This window comes from Rhea americana, unplaced genomic scaffold, assembly GCF_003343005.1.
Source record: "Rhea americana isolate MKP2758 unplaced genomic scaffold, rheAme1 scaffold_274, whole genome shotgun sequence".
Taxonomy (NCBI): domain Eukaryota; kingdom Metazoa; phylum Chordata; class Aves; order Rheiformes; family Rheidae; genus Rhea; species Rhea americana.
In genome coordinates this window covers 824,007-840,350 of record NW_028186395.1, presented here as the reverse complement: position 1 = coordinate 840,350, position 16,344 = coordinate 824,007, and the positions used below count along the sequence as shown (strand labels likewise).

The following is a 16,344-nucleotide window of genomic DNA, read 5'->3' as shown; positions in this document are numbered from 1 at the left end:
CAGAAGGTACCATTCATCCCTATCTGCTCAGTATTCAAATGAGAATCATGCTCACTGTCAGGTATTTCATAATAGCCGATGACATAATGAGCTTTAGCTGATTATTTCCTCTGAATGTGGTTACTATACTATGGACAAAAGAGCTTGGAAATTTCTTTTCTCCAATTAACATTATAGGATGAACACATGTGATTGAAGCAGCTATATCTATTGAATCTTGATTCAGTTTGAAGACTTAAGGTGTTCAGAATGAATTGACACCTTCTTTGATAACACCACCTATCAGCAGACATGCTCTACAGAAATGGCTTGAACATCTCTTGCTTTTGATGTGGCTATTTGCAATGCTTTCTTCAGTACTGCATTATTCAAAAGTTTTCTGGATATAGATTGAATCTCCTTTTGTGACTATGGCTGATGTGTTGTAATTCTCTGAAATTGGCTTCYTTCTTATGTTTGCCACTTCAAGTTATGCTTATTGCTCTCTGGCTTATGAGATAATCCTCTGTTGTGAACACTGGGYTTAGCTATGATTTCATCAAGGAATAATCTCTCTTAGAATGAAGACCATTTTTGAAGATAATCTGTCTCACGAATGTTTTTACCTTTAAGTTAAGTATCTTTGCTTGTCACCAAAAATAATATCTGCAGAACACTGCCTCATCTACAAAGTTGGAGTTCAAAATAAAATCACTCTTTAATTTCAATGTGTGCTTATGGATTTCTAAGCTCTTTCCATGGGAATCAGCTTCCGGTGTTACGTTCTGATGAAAAAGTCAGGCAACATTTTAAGGTCGTCTTCCCGCTAAACTCGTTCAAAAAGGTGTTACATGAAAAGGTTAATACACAGAAGGTTGTGATTATGAAGTTTCTAAGTGTGTCCATATCTATTTTAGATCATATATATATATATATATATATATATATATATATGAATGAATAAATATTCTTAATATGAAGAAATTAACCTTCAGTTCATTTGGGAGGTAATAAATTAAATTCCAGAAATGTATTACAATATGATTATTAAAATTTTTAGTCAAAAAAAGCAGTAGAAGTCTGTACACCAAACAAGTTCCAGAAGTCTGATAACTGTGTTTGGATTCTTTCTAGCTGTACTGCAGTGTTGCTCACCAACTACCCACATAGATCCTCTGTCTGGCTGTGCTAGTCCTACAGCTTCAGCCTACACCCACTGCAACTTTTTCCAGGTGAGTGTAGCATACTGAAATCAGATGAAAGTAGAGGGAACTGTATGAATGAAGGCTAGGTTTATGAACTTCTGGGGTGAATTTTGAAATTGAGGAACTTGAGTTCAAGTTGAAAATAATGTGCTTATAATACATATTTCCAAGAACTGTGAGTATTAAAAGGGTAGTTTTGTGATTTTAGTTTTCAGGTTAGCATCACAGTGGATGGTCCTCATCAGTGGAGTGTTGACTTCACTAGAATTTGTTTTAGTRAATGAGTCTAAGCTTAACTTTGAAAAGTGTCCTTACCTGGACAAAATGAGTTGTTTTGATATTATGAAGATACTGGGAAACAGCTCCACTTTTTGTCCCAGACAGCTTTCTGCAGTCCTGAGGCTCATCTGATGAATGAGAAAAGCGCAGATGACTTTTGGAGTTGGCCCCACCTCAGAGATATCCTATCAAAAATAGCCACAGTACTTACTGCAAATACTTYATATAATGCCAGTGGAAATGTCCCTGGTTTGGAGGATCTAGTTTATCAAATATTGACAAGTTTGAAGTTGAATTGCAAGGGCTTCCGTTTGTGTTACAGTGTAATGCATATACATTCCTCCTCATAGAGGACAAACAGAGCAAGTTATGCCTGTGTATTGAAAAAGGGTTGACTTGCCTGACGTTGCTTACCCAGTTCCCTGTCTTGCAAATATCAACCTTTGTCATTTGCTCAAGATCTTTTATATAGATTTATCCAGGGTGACCAGGCTGTGGCCAGGATAATGTACTGATAGAAGGATATAAATAGTCACTGTCCTATCATCCCCTGGATACTATAAAATGTAGTTTCACACAGTGCATCTTTGTCCTCTCACTGTAATCATGAGATTGTGTAAAAAAAATTTTTTTTATTATCATCAAAACGTGGGCAGGTGATCGGAAGTCAGAATCAAGTATTTTCTGATCTCAGAAGGCTTAGATCAATGACAGGGATAGCAAATCATTGAAGGGGAGTAGTCAGGGATGTTATAGGGTTAGATTGAAAGCAATAGTGCTAGAGTAGCTGAGATAATTTAAATATACTGTCCAAAGCATCTAGTAAAAATGAATACTTTTTGGAGAAGCAAGTCCATRGGCAGCGTATGGAATCAAAGATGATTTAGGTCACTTAGCGGTGGATAATCAGATACAGCTCTAACAAGGGAATTGYAATTAAAAGCTATCGGTGCGTCTTGACAAGAGACCCCTAGGAGGTCTCTGTGTCAACAGCTCTAAAGTAAGCAGTGATGTCAGTCAGTTCTATCAGATTAGTAATTGAAGATCTCTGAGCAGGATGATGCAAATATACAGAATGGATCAATAAGGGTTCTCAAGATTCTTGAGTCTCTTGGTGCAGCATAGATCATCTTTCCTGGGGCATGGTGACAGGAGATATACAGATAGTACAGAAGCCAGCAGTTTGTCTGAAGAGCTCACTGAGTTGTGGAGAACAGTCAATTTATCTTTTCTGGGCTTTAGTGTAAGTACTTCTCCACACTTCTGCTGAGGGCTATGGCCAGCTACACTACTGACCATTGTCTCCTACTTTTGTGTTGATCATCAGTCACCACACACACAGATCCTAAAAAGCGGTAATACCGATGGAGGAAATCACCCCAGGCTGAATAATCATTTTCATCCTTTAAGCTTCATGAAAAATAGAACTTGCATATTACATCATTCCACTCATATCTTCTACCAGCTGCTGCAATTTGATGCAAAATTAAAGGATGGCTTGCAAGGTTTTAGGCTATTTCATCACATTGTGGCCTGTTAGATACCACTGGTATAGTCTATACAAAACTGCCAAAGTTAGTAAACAAGTGAATGGACCCATCCAGAAGAGAGGAACCCTACTAGCACACTATCAGTTAGCATGTTAAACATCAGCCCTGTTTCAGTTGGTTCTAGACAATACTTTGTCATTTCATAAGGAAAACCAAGAATTGTTGTCCAAGAAAGTCTAGCCTTGTGCMAGTCCTTACTGAGTCTTTCAGGAGACATTAGGACAGGCTTCAGTTTCTTGTGGCTGGGAAGCCAGCTGCTGGCTTCCTTAGCTGCTCAGACTGTTGGGTGATTCTGACTGGGACGTGGCAGATAAGGCCAGTAAGAAACGTCTGTGCCAACAATGACTTCCCAAGACAAGCTGCAGAGAATTACAACACCTAACTGCAAGAGAATTTGGATGGTGATACTCAGACATAGCAGCTGAATAGAGTACACCACTCCTGAAGTTTCTAAAACAATTTTCAGCTTCATAAATCTACATTACCCTCTTTCCCCATTAYTGGTTACAAAACTGGGAGCTCAAGTATAGCTTCATATTCTTTTTTTCATTTGGTTCTGCAGGGGAGTGGGGTGTGCATCAGTGTGATGAGTTAGTATCCTCTGATGGAAATAAGTCTTTGGAAAGGAAAATCTGGCTATCTCCTGCAACAGCTGTTTTGGCAGATCACAACTACTAGTACAATTTTTCACTGCTCCTTTATCATAGCCATGAACTCAGGCTCCATATAGGTATTTATTTTTTTTTCTTTGTTAACAGCCTTGCTATTTGATTGTTGCTGTTTGTGCTTTATTAACTGCCCGAATTTTCCTGTAGAACACAAGTAAGTGGTAATAGAAGTGATAAACATGAATGAAGAAAAAAGACAGGAAACTTCCCTGACATTAAAAGCAGTCTTATGTTGTTTGCTTTTATTGGTAATAAGAATGACAGTTAGCCATATTATTTAAAAATGAAATTGATCCTGGATGACTACTGAGCAATTGCCCTAGCAATTTTAATACTAGCAGTCCCTGTTGAGGTGCGCTGGTGTTTACCCCTGTGCATGTCTTATAAAGAGCGAAGTGCCCATCTTCCCTTTCACTGAATCAGACCATTTTTCCTCCTGAGCTCAGATAGGCAGCAACTTAGTTCTTTGATTCCTATTTTCTCAGTCTTTATCACTTTTCTTTCTGTTTCATTGCTGCCTCCGGTCAGCCTTGTCTGTAATATCTTCTCTAGATAAACTAAAAAGATTTGTGTCTTTATGGAGGCACTTTGGCCTACTGCAAAGGCATACTAGATTGCATATTGTATCCAAGAAGATGATATTCTCAGGCAGTGTTGTAACAGCTTCAACATGAGGTCTGCTAGGAAGGGATAGGAGAAGCTGCTTTTTTTTTTTTTTTTTTAATCATCTATCAGGAATTATTTTCGTCCTTGGGTAACCAGATCTTTCTTAAAGTCTTAGCAATGTAAGACAGTAAGAAATTAATGCAGCAAAAATGAAACACCTTTTTTTAAGCATTACAAAAGCATAGTTGGAAAAAAAATTAAATGGAAGTAGCTGAGTTTAAACCTGTATCCTAAAACATATTAACGTGGCTTGCTTTTAATGAAGAGATTTTGCCTGACCTAATGTAAGTTTCTACAATTCAAGATTAATCTTCTCCCTTTTTTTATTTTTGTCTCCCCTAAAAGTTTATGGTTATCTGCAGACACCAAAAGAAGAAATYGCAATATCCTCTCACCTCTGTGATATTTCCCTCAGAGACCTCTGATGGTCTCACTGCTACTGAGAAACCAAATCTTTCAATGGCCTTTGACCTGAGATATCTTTCCTAGTAGGTGATCCTGTGGCTTCCTGTTCTCTAATTTATTCACAGGTGAAAGTGGCTTTCTATTAGCAATTACCTTGGCTAGAAGGTCTGGGGACAGTCAGGTACTAGTGACTAAATCTTCACACTGGGTCTTTATCAAAATAAGATTGTATTTCAGACTCATCCGAGTTCAACATCATTATATGACTTCTATTTGTCAGAAGAAATTACCCTTTCAGTGTCTTTTAAATCTGAGTCAGCTCTGGAAGAAATAACACCAACCAGTGCTGGTGCTGCTAAAATGTGATTTATCATTTCATTTTGGTAGGATTTTGCTGCTTTTGGAAGACTCTTCATTGTTTTCTTTCTGCTTTATAGGATCTTTGATTTATATGAATTCTACTAAAAAATTTCATCAGATTGCTGACTGTGTCCTGACATGTTGTGATATCGTTAAAATGAAGTATTTTATAGTGTTCAGACTCACTCTTTGAGGGCAAAGGCAGCCTCTACACATTCTCTAAGAGGCGCTTCTGACCTGAAGATCTATCGGGCTTTAACATAAATCTGCGTAGACTTCTAGTCATACGTTTGTTGGACACTGTGCTTTGATGGGAGACCGTGGTAGATAGGGCAGTACTACAGTATTTGTTTTTGTAGGCATCTGAACTTTTCTTCATTCTGGGACTGGAGCATCCCTGGGAATCACTCATTGTGTGAATGAATGTATGGCAATCACTTGAAGAAAAAAAAGATGGTATTGGTAAGTAACTGGGTATTTCTCAAATCGTGTTGTCCATATGCATGTTTACAGCATACATGCCTTTTTCTCTTGCTCAAAAACCTTATGGTTTATGTTCTTCTGTTTTAACAGGAATGCTTGGGTTTTAGAAGAATTGAAGGCAGGTACATGTGTTCTGTCATTTTCTATCACATACGTGGCATGTGAAGGAGCTGGATCTAATGCACCCCCATACATCTTACTAAGACTAGAAGTCTCTGGTTTGAATACTTGGGTAAAGAGCATGCAAATGACATATCTGAAAGAGTATCTAGCTACTGATAGGTAATCTTCCTTTCTCTCCAGGATAGTCAGTGAATAGAAGAAAGTGGACTTGCAGTGAGTAAGATTATTGATGAAAAACAAGACAAAGGGGAAGTAGCCTGTTTTTGTTAAACCTGCTGATTTAGCTGAAAATAACAGACAAGCTTTTGAATATATGAGCACTTGAATTGAATGCCGAGATTTACTTACAGAGTCATCAGTATGCATGCTGCCATTGTAACCTTTTCATATTAAAGTACACTGTATTTTGTTTCTCCAGAACGCTCCAATGCAGTCATCTTACACAGTTGAATTTCTGCCCTCTAACTGGCCATGTAATACATCTGATGAAAACAAGAAGACAGAAGTAAATCTTGAAGCTGTGTTTCAGATTGTTGATGAAATGCATTCATCACCCAAAGTTGAAATGGTAAAGGTGGAACCTGTGGAGAACCAGTGTTCAACCCCTCAGTCTAACAGAGGTCAACAACTGCTGGTTAATACTGAGAATGGTGATCCACCTTCTTCAACCGAGACTAGCCGATTGGAGCCTCTTACGCCTGTAGGTACAGACATTACATCGTTTGTGATGGGAACAGATCAAGCAATAACTTGTTCGCTGTCACAGCCTTCTGATTTTCTTTACGCTATCCATACCACTGAGTCTGTAGAAAGTGCTGCTGCTCAAATAGTGCAAGAATCTGTGGCCACACAAGAAGCACATGCAAAACTGAAAGAACAACTGGATCATTCCCCAAATCAATCTTCAATAATATTTGTTCAGGAAGATCAGCCATTCAGTGGACAGCAGGTAAGGGATAACAGGAGATACTGAAGTAAAGCAGCACTAAATATTTTTTGAGCTTGTTATATTCCATAGTACTGCTAGCATCTAGACTGATAACTCTGAAAACTTTTTAAGATTCATGCATACTTATGAGCTAAAGAGTTCTTTAACTGGACTTTTAACGCACAGTGAGTGAAGGGTTTGTTTGGGAAAGTGAGATGAAGGGAGAATAAAAAGGAAAAATATTCTGCATTAATGACTGTGTAAACATGTAACGGCCAAATCATGCCATTCATTTAGCTGGGAAAAAAAATAAATAYGTCATGCAGATGTATTCGTCATGATGAAGCAGAAGCTTTCTTAGATTATAACATCCTATCTTTGCTCTTCATTAAAAAAGAGTATTTGAAGAATTGCCACTAAAGGCAAAGGTTTTTGTTTACAACTTAGATGGTCAGATTGTTTGATTAACACTGCAGTCATTGACTAAACAATTGTTAAATAAATGTTTATTTTCCATGGAAGGTATAATTCTTTTAAAATTTTAATAATACAAAACACTTTCTTCTGTTTATGTTTTGTGTCATCTGACAAGCCGTAATTATAGTTTGTTTTCCTGTGCTCTGGTCTACTCCAAAGACAAAGTTGTAAATCTCGCATGTGGTTAGGTTTTGGAATAGAATGTGCTTTAATGTTGTATTTTATTTGGATAATTTTTTCATTTTCAGTTTTTCAATACTAAAGCTGCTTTTTTTTGATGGCTAATCAGAAACTCCTCATTTCAGATAAAGGTCCCCTTTCGCATGCTGTCTGGCCAAYCCTTGTAGTGATGGGCGTTCTAAATGTTACTTTGTTAAGGTAGCAGATGCATGCTCTATTTTGTCTTTTTTTGAAAAGAAACTAAAAGCAATCACAAATTTTCACTACATAATTAAGGAAATATGCAAGTTCAATAAATGGTTGCCTGCAACATATGTATGGAACAGCAGCAGAGGGCTCCAGAAAGCAAGGAACCACATAAAAAATTAATGTTTTAACAGTGAGATGTATGACATCTCCCACCAGAAATATACAGCTTGCATTCGTAGTTTTGTATCACRCAGTTCTGTCAAGTTGTTTCAGCTAAACCTGTCATTTACTAATACAGGTGTTAGTAACAATGAATGCAGCTGGAATTGTTGTAGTTAATTTTCTCTTAGCTATTTTGATGACTGAGGAAAAAGTTCAGACTGTGAGGACATATATCTTAACTCTGTATATTCTGATTTTCTGATTTCATAATTTGCTTAATGTGATATTTTGTAAGGGCTTGAGTTACAATTTGGCAGCCGTAATTCTAAGTTTATAATACTTATGAAATTGAACAAACTATTACATAAACCATCTAGGTAATGTTTAACATTTGTTAATATCCTTTGGAGTTGAGAAAAATAGTTATCATTTAGTTTCCTAAAGTGATTATGAGAAAGTATTGAGTAGTCTTTGGTTTTCTTTGTTTTGTTTTGTTTTTAAGATGGATCCTAATGTTAAATGTCCATCCAATATGTCAGACACAGTGGTCTCTTCAGAACGGTTAGGATTCCTCACTTCAGGAACTGGACCTGTGAACAAATCTGTAAAAGACACAGTTTTATCTGTACAAGCTAGATGCAGGGAGAGAAGAAGCAATTCACAGAAGGGCAAGTCTCCTGGTAAGAAAATATTCTAAGTTCTTCTAGATTTTACCCAGACCAGCTATGTGGAAGTGGATCGATACAGAAAAGGGGAGTGAAAGCAGTTTAAATCCTTGTCTGCATTTTAAGTATTTCAGCATGCCTTTAGTTAAAATAATATTCTTGTACAACTTKTTAGTGTACTTACAGATAGGCTTGTATAGAAATGTTTACACGAATTACTCTTATGTGAAAAAGGGAATAAATTGTATCAGTAAATCTGAAATTTTGGAGGTTATGTCAGAAACCTGGATGTTACAGTATTGACATGAAGTCCATAGATATGTATGCTGGAGCATGACAGTGCTATGAAGAAARGATTGAGTAATGAGTAACTGTCTGAAGTACCAAAAAAGGAATATCAATTTGATGAAGGAAGCAAAGAAGGCCAATTTTTTGTTACATATCATTAAATAAATTTGGTACTAGACTGGCAGTACATATGCTGAAATACACGGAAAGAAAACCCATGTAGCAGGACATCTGAGGCTGAACAATTCACAAAAGCTAGTAACCAAGGGAAAACCTAAGGGTCTAGAGATTAGAGAAACATCACAGGATACAAAGAGTTCTTTGGATTCATTCCAGAGGAAAAAAGTTGGTGTGGCCTGAAAGTCATGTAAGAAGCTAATTCCCTCACTGCTGATCATCAAAAAATAAAAGCCTGAATATAAAGCTTGAAGAGCTGTTGCTCACTTTAGAGGGCAGGGTGTATATTCCAGCTAACGATGTTACTTAATAAGGCAGCTCATATGCCCATCAGTTTCAAACGTTTGAATAAGGAATAAGATTTTTCTGCCAGGAAGTTGAGAGAGGTTGGATGCTATCTTGAAAGATGACAGGCTTTTATTTAAAATATAGAATTGAGAATTCTAGTTCAGTTTCTTCTTGTTACCATGGACAGTAAGCAAAATAACTCGGTTTTCCTATCTACAGCAAAGCATTTGCTTAGTATGTCAATTGTGAAGTTATGTACAGCAACATTTTGGAAAGCATTTCCATGAGGTTGTTCCACAGAAATGAAGTACCGCTATGTGTCAGCAATAACTAGCAGAAAGTCAGTTCTGGGGGAAATGAGATAGTCATCCAGGTCTGCATTTCTGCCATTGTGCCACTTAGGGTTGGTGTATGTATAAAGTTTAGAGACAGACAGCACACCTGAGCCAAATATGGTCAGACTCAAGTTGGCTCAAAATAAATGTGCCATGTGATACAAGGCCTGAAGCTGGCATAGCCAGCATTTCAACTTGAGCCTGAAAAAGGTAGGTTTCAATATAAAGCTGACCTCTGTTGTCCTGACTATGTTAGTCTGTCAGCGCCTCCTTTCYTCCGTGAGTCTTTGGAAACAATTTCTTCCTTAATCTTTCTGAGCTAGAATGGTGCATGACAACAAATTTTCAGATACTTCTTAAAATGTTATTCGCTAAATGTGATTGAGTCCTGTCCTTTTACTCTTTGTGCACCTATTTGCAAGTTGCCCAAGCCTGCACTTTGATATACAACCTACTAGAGAAAAGACTTTTTTGTTCTATCTGTTCCATCAGGGCTCTGACATTATTCACCTTCTTGTTACATAGTGATGACAAGTTCTAAATAGCATACAACAAGAGCCAATGCAATGTGGTAAAAAGGCCATTGCAATGAAGATGGAAGTAAAAGTCAATCCTGTGACTGGAAGCAATTCTAGACCAAAATCAAGGCCATAACCCTCTATACAAATGAGGCAAGTGTCACAACCTGTGTTCTGGAGAAAGCATTATTTTTCTTTGAAGAACTGGACTAGATTTCTTTGACTTTAGCAACTATCCTGTGATAAGGGAGACATTTGTTGCCTCCCCAAAATGCAATCCCCAGGATTTCCTCCCACATCTGCCAACACACCTCTGCATCATCATAAATCAATAAAATTGTTTTCTTCAAATCAAAAAAGTACATGCTTAACCAACTTTCTCAGCTAAATTCTAGTTTACATCTTTAAGAACATCCTGCCGAACAGGATCAGATGAAAAGTGTCTTTACCCCAGTGTCCAATCTCCAACAGTATCTTCACCATTTTTGTACCTATTAGATTACAATAGAATTTTCTTCCAYGWATTTGTCTAGTCACTTCTGGAAGCCATATACACTTAGCATCCATAGTGCATACATCCTATGCAAATTAATGTAATTAGATAGGTAATTATACAGTGTGTGAAGAGCCCTCTTTTTTGTTTTGGAACTGATAATGGTAACGTTGTTTTTGTTCTTTCTAGAAAGGTGAATTTCTTGTTTAATCTCATATAATTCTGTTTTTCAAGTTTTATTTGTGATCAGACTGACAATCTTTTTTTCTTTTTTTAAAGACATGGAATTTTCTATTTATCATTTTGATATGAATTTTTACTGGTAGCAAAGTGTCAGTAATGGTGTTACTTTTCTCACATTTAGTGTTAATTTAGCTGGCTTGTTAAAGAGCCTAGTCTTTTTTCAGCTCCCTCGTTAATCAGTTGTGAGTGAGGGTCATTCAGTTCCTGCTCTGAAGTACCTTTTGGAGATGTCTTTCTCCCTTTTTACTAGAGAAGGAGCCTCTTTACACAAAGTTCCCCAACATAGTCAGCGAAGGTAGGTGCCTTAAACTTCATAATGTCAAATGCAGCCTTAAGCTGCATTTCAGTACACGCAAATAAAAGTGTTCCCTGCATAATGTTGGTGTGGCTATGTTTACGGTAAAGAATTGCTTTTAAAAAAAACCCTGTACTATTGCTGTACTGTTTACTGGAGGAGCTGTAATGGAAATAATACTTCCAGATTCATTTTCTCTCTCTCTCTCTCTCTCTCTCTCTCTCTCTATCTCTTTTTTTTTTTTGACTATTGCGTGATTTAAATTCAGTCTCTCAAAGTCATAGCCTTTTCTTGAGCAGGCTTTAGAAATTTGTTTGTCTATAATTTGATTGTCCTTGCAATTAGTGTGTCAGAGCAAATACTAAATGACATTTTTGAGAATTTGCTACTTGTATTAGGTGCCTGACCTGAGATACCTTAGAACCTTTTCTAAGATCACTATGCACCTACAGTAGTACTTGACTTTAATTTTGGCTATACTTGGAGATCTAGAATCATACAGAATCAATGGTTATGTTTGATTTCCATTGTTGATGTTGTGTGATCATTAAAGGTTTATTARCCTAATGTAGCCCTTGTTTCTTCATCTCAGAATTTCTACGTTAGTTGAAATTATTTTCCTTCCTTCTCCTGCTGCTGCCTCAAACCTCATCATCTCAGGAAGAAGTCCAAGAGACAAATTCCTTACCATGCACTTTAGGCACAAAAGAGGTAAAGACCTTTGTCTTAGTCATCTTTTGACTTTGTGCCTCCACAGTGCTCTTACCAGCTCTTGGCATGCCAGTCTCCTAGTGCTGTATTATTGGTATGAATCAATATCTTGGGAAGTTTTGCTGAATATATCATATGCAAGGAAATGGCTACAACCATTTTCTGTCTCACAGCTTTCTTAGCCTCCGCTTTAACAAGGCAAAGAATATTCAGCAAACCTCTCTCAGACTAGCTGTCTCTTCAAAATGATAACTTCCTATCCTCTAACAAGACTTTTACCTATACCTCTTCTACTTCACAAAATTAAAACAGTACACAAGCTTCTAAAGAAAACTACAGATGAAGAATCATTCTACTTTAAGTGTAATTTTTGGACAGTCTGGCATCTGTCTTAATGTRGTAAGCAGCAGGCAGAATCAAGGACTCTTGTAATAAAAAGGCTACTCAAAAACTGAACTTACAGGCACCTTCAGTCCCATAAGTAAAATTACAAAGACCACATCATCTGCAATGGCTGTGAGTCATTTTGATTGGTTATAAATCGTTACATCCATGATCATAAACATTCTCTGACAGCTCAGTACAGTTATTTGAGACTTTCATTTGGAGGGAACTGAGGTACTTCATAGTCTCAGAACTATCTTAGTCTTCCTATATCACTCAACATTTTACAAGTTCTTCCTTTTAAGACAACAGTTCTGGTGTAAAGTTAAGTAATATGCCTTCAACTTATCCTTTGTCTTTGCTGAAAGCATAAAGAAAAATAACTTTAGGCCAGTGGACCTTGGATTCAGTTGTGAATGATAACCCATCCCAGTCCAGTCTATAACCACCCATTTCCTCTTCAAAGATGCCTTTCACAAGAGATTTTTGGAGCTATAACTAAATGCAACTTGAAGATATGGAAGAAATGCTCCAGTGAACATGGAGCAAGTGGCTTCTRTTCTGAATAGAATATCTAGTTTGCAAAAGAAAATGGCCTGAAAAGTTATCTTCAGTAATCAACATGACCAAAATATATGACCCACATATGTTGCAGTACAAGTTTCTTGTTTGTGCAGGATCATCTTTTAGAATGTGTCTGCTTTAACCATATTTTCACTCATTTTATGGGCCTTACAGATTGGCAGAAGGACCCCATTTCCTTTGGTAGCAGCAGGAAAAGAAGAAATACTTGCTGGTCCCTTCCTCAGAAAGTCAGAGGATGCAACAGAGGATCCAGASCTTAATTCAGCACTAAATTTAGCACTAAAATGTGTCATTCTGAATGAGTATAGTCTATGTCATTCCCTTCCTACTCTTTTTCTTAAGTAAAGTTGTATATGGCAMTTTAATTCATGGATTGGTTATCACACTGAGGTGTGAGGAATAGTTCACACCTTTCAGGGACTGCTTTTTTTTTCAGTCCCAGGGTATTTCTTAGCRCAATTTGAAGATGCTGAGGAATGCTTCTTTCTCCACTACTTTCCAGTCATGATCATCTTTAAGATGGGATTTTCAGAATTAACCTGTATGTTTATGTTGGCAGCATCCACACCTRTGACAGGAATCCTTTCGGACTTTACAAAGGACTGATAGAAACTCTATAAATTTTTCAGCTATCCCTCTTCAGCTCCTCTGCAACTTTCTCCATAGGCACACTCAGCTAGAGAATACAGCTGTACTGAAGCTAATACCTTTATTCTTTGTGTTGTCATCTAAAAGAGCAGATAAGAAGGACCACATTCTGACTAGAGAGATTATTTGGACTCTTTCTGGAAGTTGTGATCTTGGAATGGAGCAGGTAGACTGTTTTACTTATGGATTTAAGCATTTTAGGCATGCTGATGTATAAAGGAAAAATTCTTTTCCTAAATGGCTGTCCATATATATTTTTGTGAATAATATGGACTTTTGCTTCAAATAATCCGGCAATTTTCTCTATTTTTTTTGCCACAGGAAGACAGAYATAATTTTGAGATGCTACTGTCTCAGATCAATCTTTCATCATTATCAACCTGCAAGCTACCCTAAATACTTAACGCTCACTCCCTTGCTACTACAGTTGTGTCAGAATGCATGCCCTCATTTACTACTAGGTGAATAGATTTCTAAGTACAATTGTTGAGGGCACATCTTCATTCAGGCAAGGACTCCCATGCTACCTTTGTGTTTATTTGAAGTATTTCATGCACCTTCTAGATAAGAATCATTTTAGTGTTCATCTAGCACATCTAGTAGGTCACAAAGATCGYTTACAAAGAGGACAGGCCCTGGCCCTGGGCTCTTCAACATCTCCTATGTTTCTGGTTAGAGATTAAAATCCAAATGGGTCATGTTTGTACTGGTAGTACTGTCAGTTTACAAGGTGACTTGTTCATGTTTTTGACCTACAAGATGCTAAATTCCACATTTTGATCTGGTCATATGTTGGAAGTATCTTCATTTTGCCATGGATCAGGATTATTTTTAACAAAAGAGACTGTTGTTTGTCTTGTCTGTGACACCATGAGTTTTCTCTAGAATCTTGGCACTGGTCATTGCAAACTTTGAGGCAATTGCCCCTTTTATGGATAAATGAAAGTGTGCACAGAATTTTTATATTTAAAATTACGCAAGATTAGAGTAATCCCTATTCTTAAACAGTGGGCTGCAAATGCTGGTAATCTGCCTTCCAGGCCATATTTTATATAAACTGATAGAAGTGCAATTTCTGTGTATGCTGCCCAATGAGATGTATACAAAGACTAATAGTGACTCAGTATTTCTGTTTTCTTCCTAGATCTCCATCTGCTGGTAGATGTAGCCTGCAAGCAGGAGCACTTTCCAAAGGAAGAAATAAGAGAGTGAGAAGTGGGTGACAAGTATGTGAAAATGTGCAGCAGCTGCCAGCTGGGTTCTCTTCTCATACTCCAGAGGCAGCGCTCTGCGCACAACGGCACTTTGGATCATTTCAGCTCTGTTTAAAAAGATTCTCTGTATTTTATTTTCATTTTATGTTTGGGGGGGAATTAGTCATTCCATTATTTACATGTCTTTCATTACATTTTCCACCTGACAAGTAATAAACAATCTAGTGATCACAATATTTAATATAAAATAATAACCTGGCTGCTCATATTCTTTAGAAATGTGAAATTCAAGCTTTCTGAAAACAAGAGGCCTTAAAAGCTTCCTCAGAACTTTCTTACTGGGAGGCAGTTTGTTTTTAGTGCTGTATTTGGAATCTTTTTATTTAACATTGTTGGAAGCTACTGTATATTCAGCATAGATGCTGTTTGGTGCTCTCACTGTCTCTGTGTGAAGTCATACTGTGGCCCTTTAATGGGAATTGTGTATGAAACAAAAGCATAAGGAAGTCACAAGATTCTAGGTCTTTAATGGGTCAGGGATTTCAGAAGAGCAGCTATAGGAAAGATGAGCTAATTTTCTAAGTGATTAACCAGGAAATGCTCTTCCTTCCTAAATGCGAATGCACCCTTTCAGCAGCAGTGTCTCCTTTCTGATGGGTATCCATTACCTGTGAAAGCTGCCGATCTTTTACATTAATGGAGCATTCTCCTTTTTTAATAATTTCCTTCTGATTCTAATGATATCTGTAATGGTAGGTTATCTATTGTTTTAGTACTTTATTTTAAATAGGTCTTCACAATATATTTTTAACTTATTAAATAAAATTGTATTTATATTGACAGTAGATCTAAGGTTTTTAATAGCTATGTTTTGTATTTATGTTGAAATATTGTTTAAAGGATAAAGGATGCACATTCAGTATTTATGTTGTGTTAGAGTAATATATGGGAAAGAGCGCTTGAAATATAAATTTCATTGCTTCATGCCGGTTCATACTTACTTTGTAATCAGTTAGAGCTAGTCCTGTATAAATGAGAAAAATGCACAAAAAAAAGAAACAGAGAGAATTTATGAGGACCACCTCAGTTATACCCTCTAGAACTTGCTGTAGTTTACAGCTATGTTCAGGATATCCTAAGTGAGCACCGAGTGGTAGGATGAACTGAGGTGAAACCTTTAAATGCCCAGCAGCACTCCAAACTAGTCAAATACAATCTGAGAATGCTTTTAGGTCATTACTAGTGAGAGTGCTACTAGACTGATTATCCTCAGATTTGTCATTCTGTATCACTTATTATATACATGCAGTACACTTTCAATTAGTAATAAAAGACTAGGTGCTTATGTTCAAGTCTTTCTTCTCAAAGAAAAATATAAGGACATCATCTCTAAATGAAGGAGAATATTCTGGTAGTTACAAAGAAAAGATACTCAATAATATAGATGCAGCTTTATCATCTGAGTCTTGTTTTGTGTACCACAGCTGATATGGCTTGAGACTGCTGCATAACATACTGTGTAAATAGTGAAAGGTCTATATGCTGTAGTAGTTTGTGCCATTAGTAGTAATTGGATTTGAGAGCATCAGGCTAGACTTCCTGGACTCAAGGTGTAAGGAGTTGGAAACCACAGGAATTCAGCCTTATAAAACTGAAGTTGCTACCTCTGTAATTCAAATAAAATACAAAGGGAACTTCTTAGCTTACCTTTCCAGTTCCTGTTTGCCACTGAAAGATTTGATGCTTTTGGAGATTTACAGTAGGGGAGTCTTAATGTCTTAGATAATGCTGTATCCTTGTAAAGACAAATTACAAAATCCTTGTATTAGAATTTTTAATATGCTAA

The 16,344-nt window shown here is 37.0% G+C and overlaps 1 protein-coding gene across 1 annotated transcript in view; it reads left to right on the top strand.

Annotated features, from left to right (window-relative positions):
* HSF5 (heat shock transcription factor 5) overlaps positions 1-14,496 on the top strand; it is a 25,150-nt gene extending 10,654 nt beyond the window's left edge. The window contains exons 3-6 of the mRNA XM_085308404.1: positions 1,114-1,211; positions 6,137-6,667; positions 8,157-8,334; positions 14,429-14,496. Coding sequence (XP_085164530.1) covers positions 1,114-1,211; positions 6,137-6,667; positions 8,157-8,334; positions 14,429-14,496 — 875 coding nt within the window. The remainder of the gene's footprint in view (positions 1-1,113; positions 1,212-6,136; positions 6,668-8,156; positions 8,335-14,428) is intronic.
* The last annotated feature ends 1,848 nt before the right edge of the window (positions 14,497-16,344 follow it).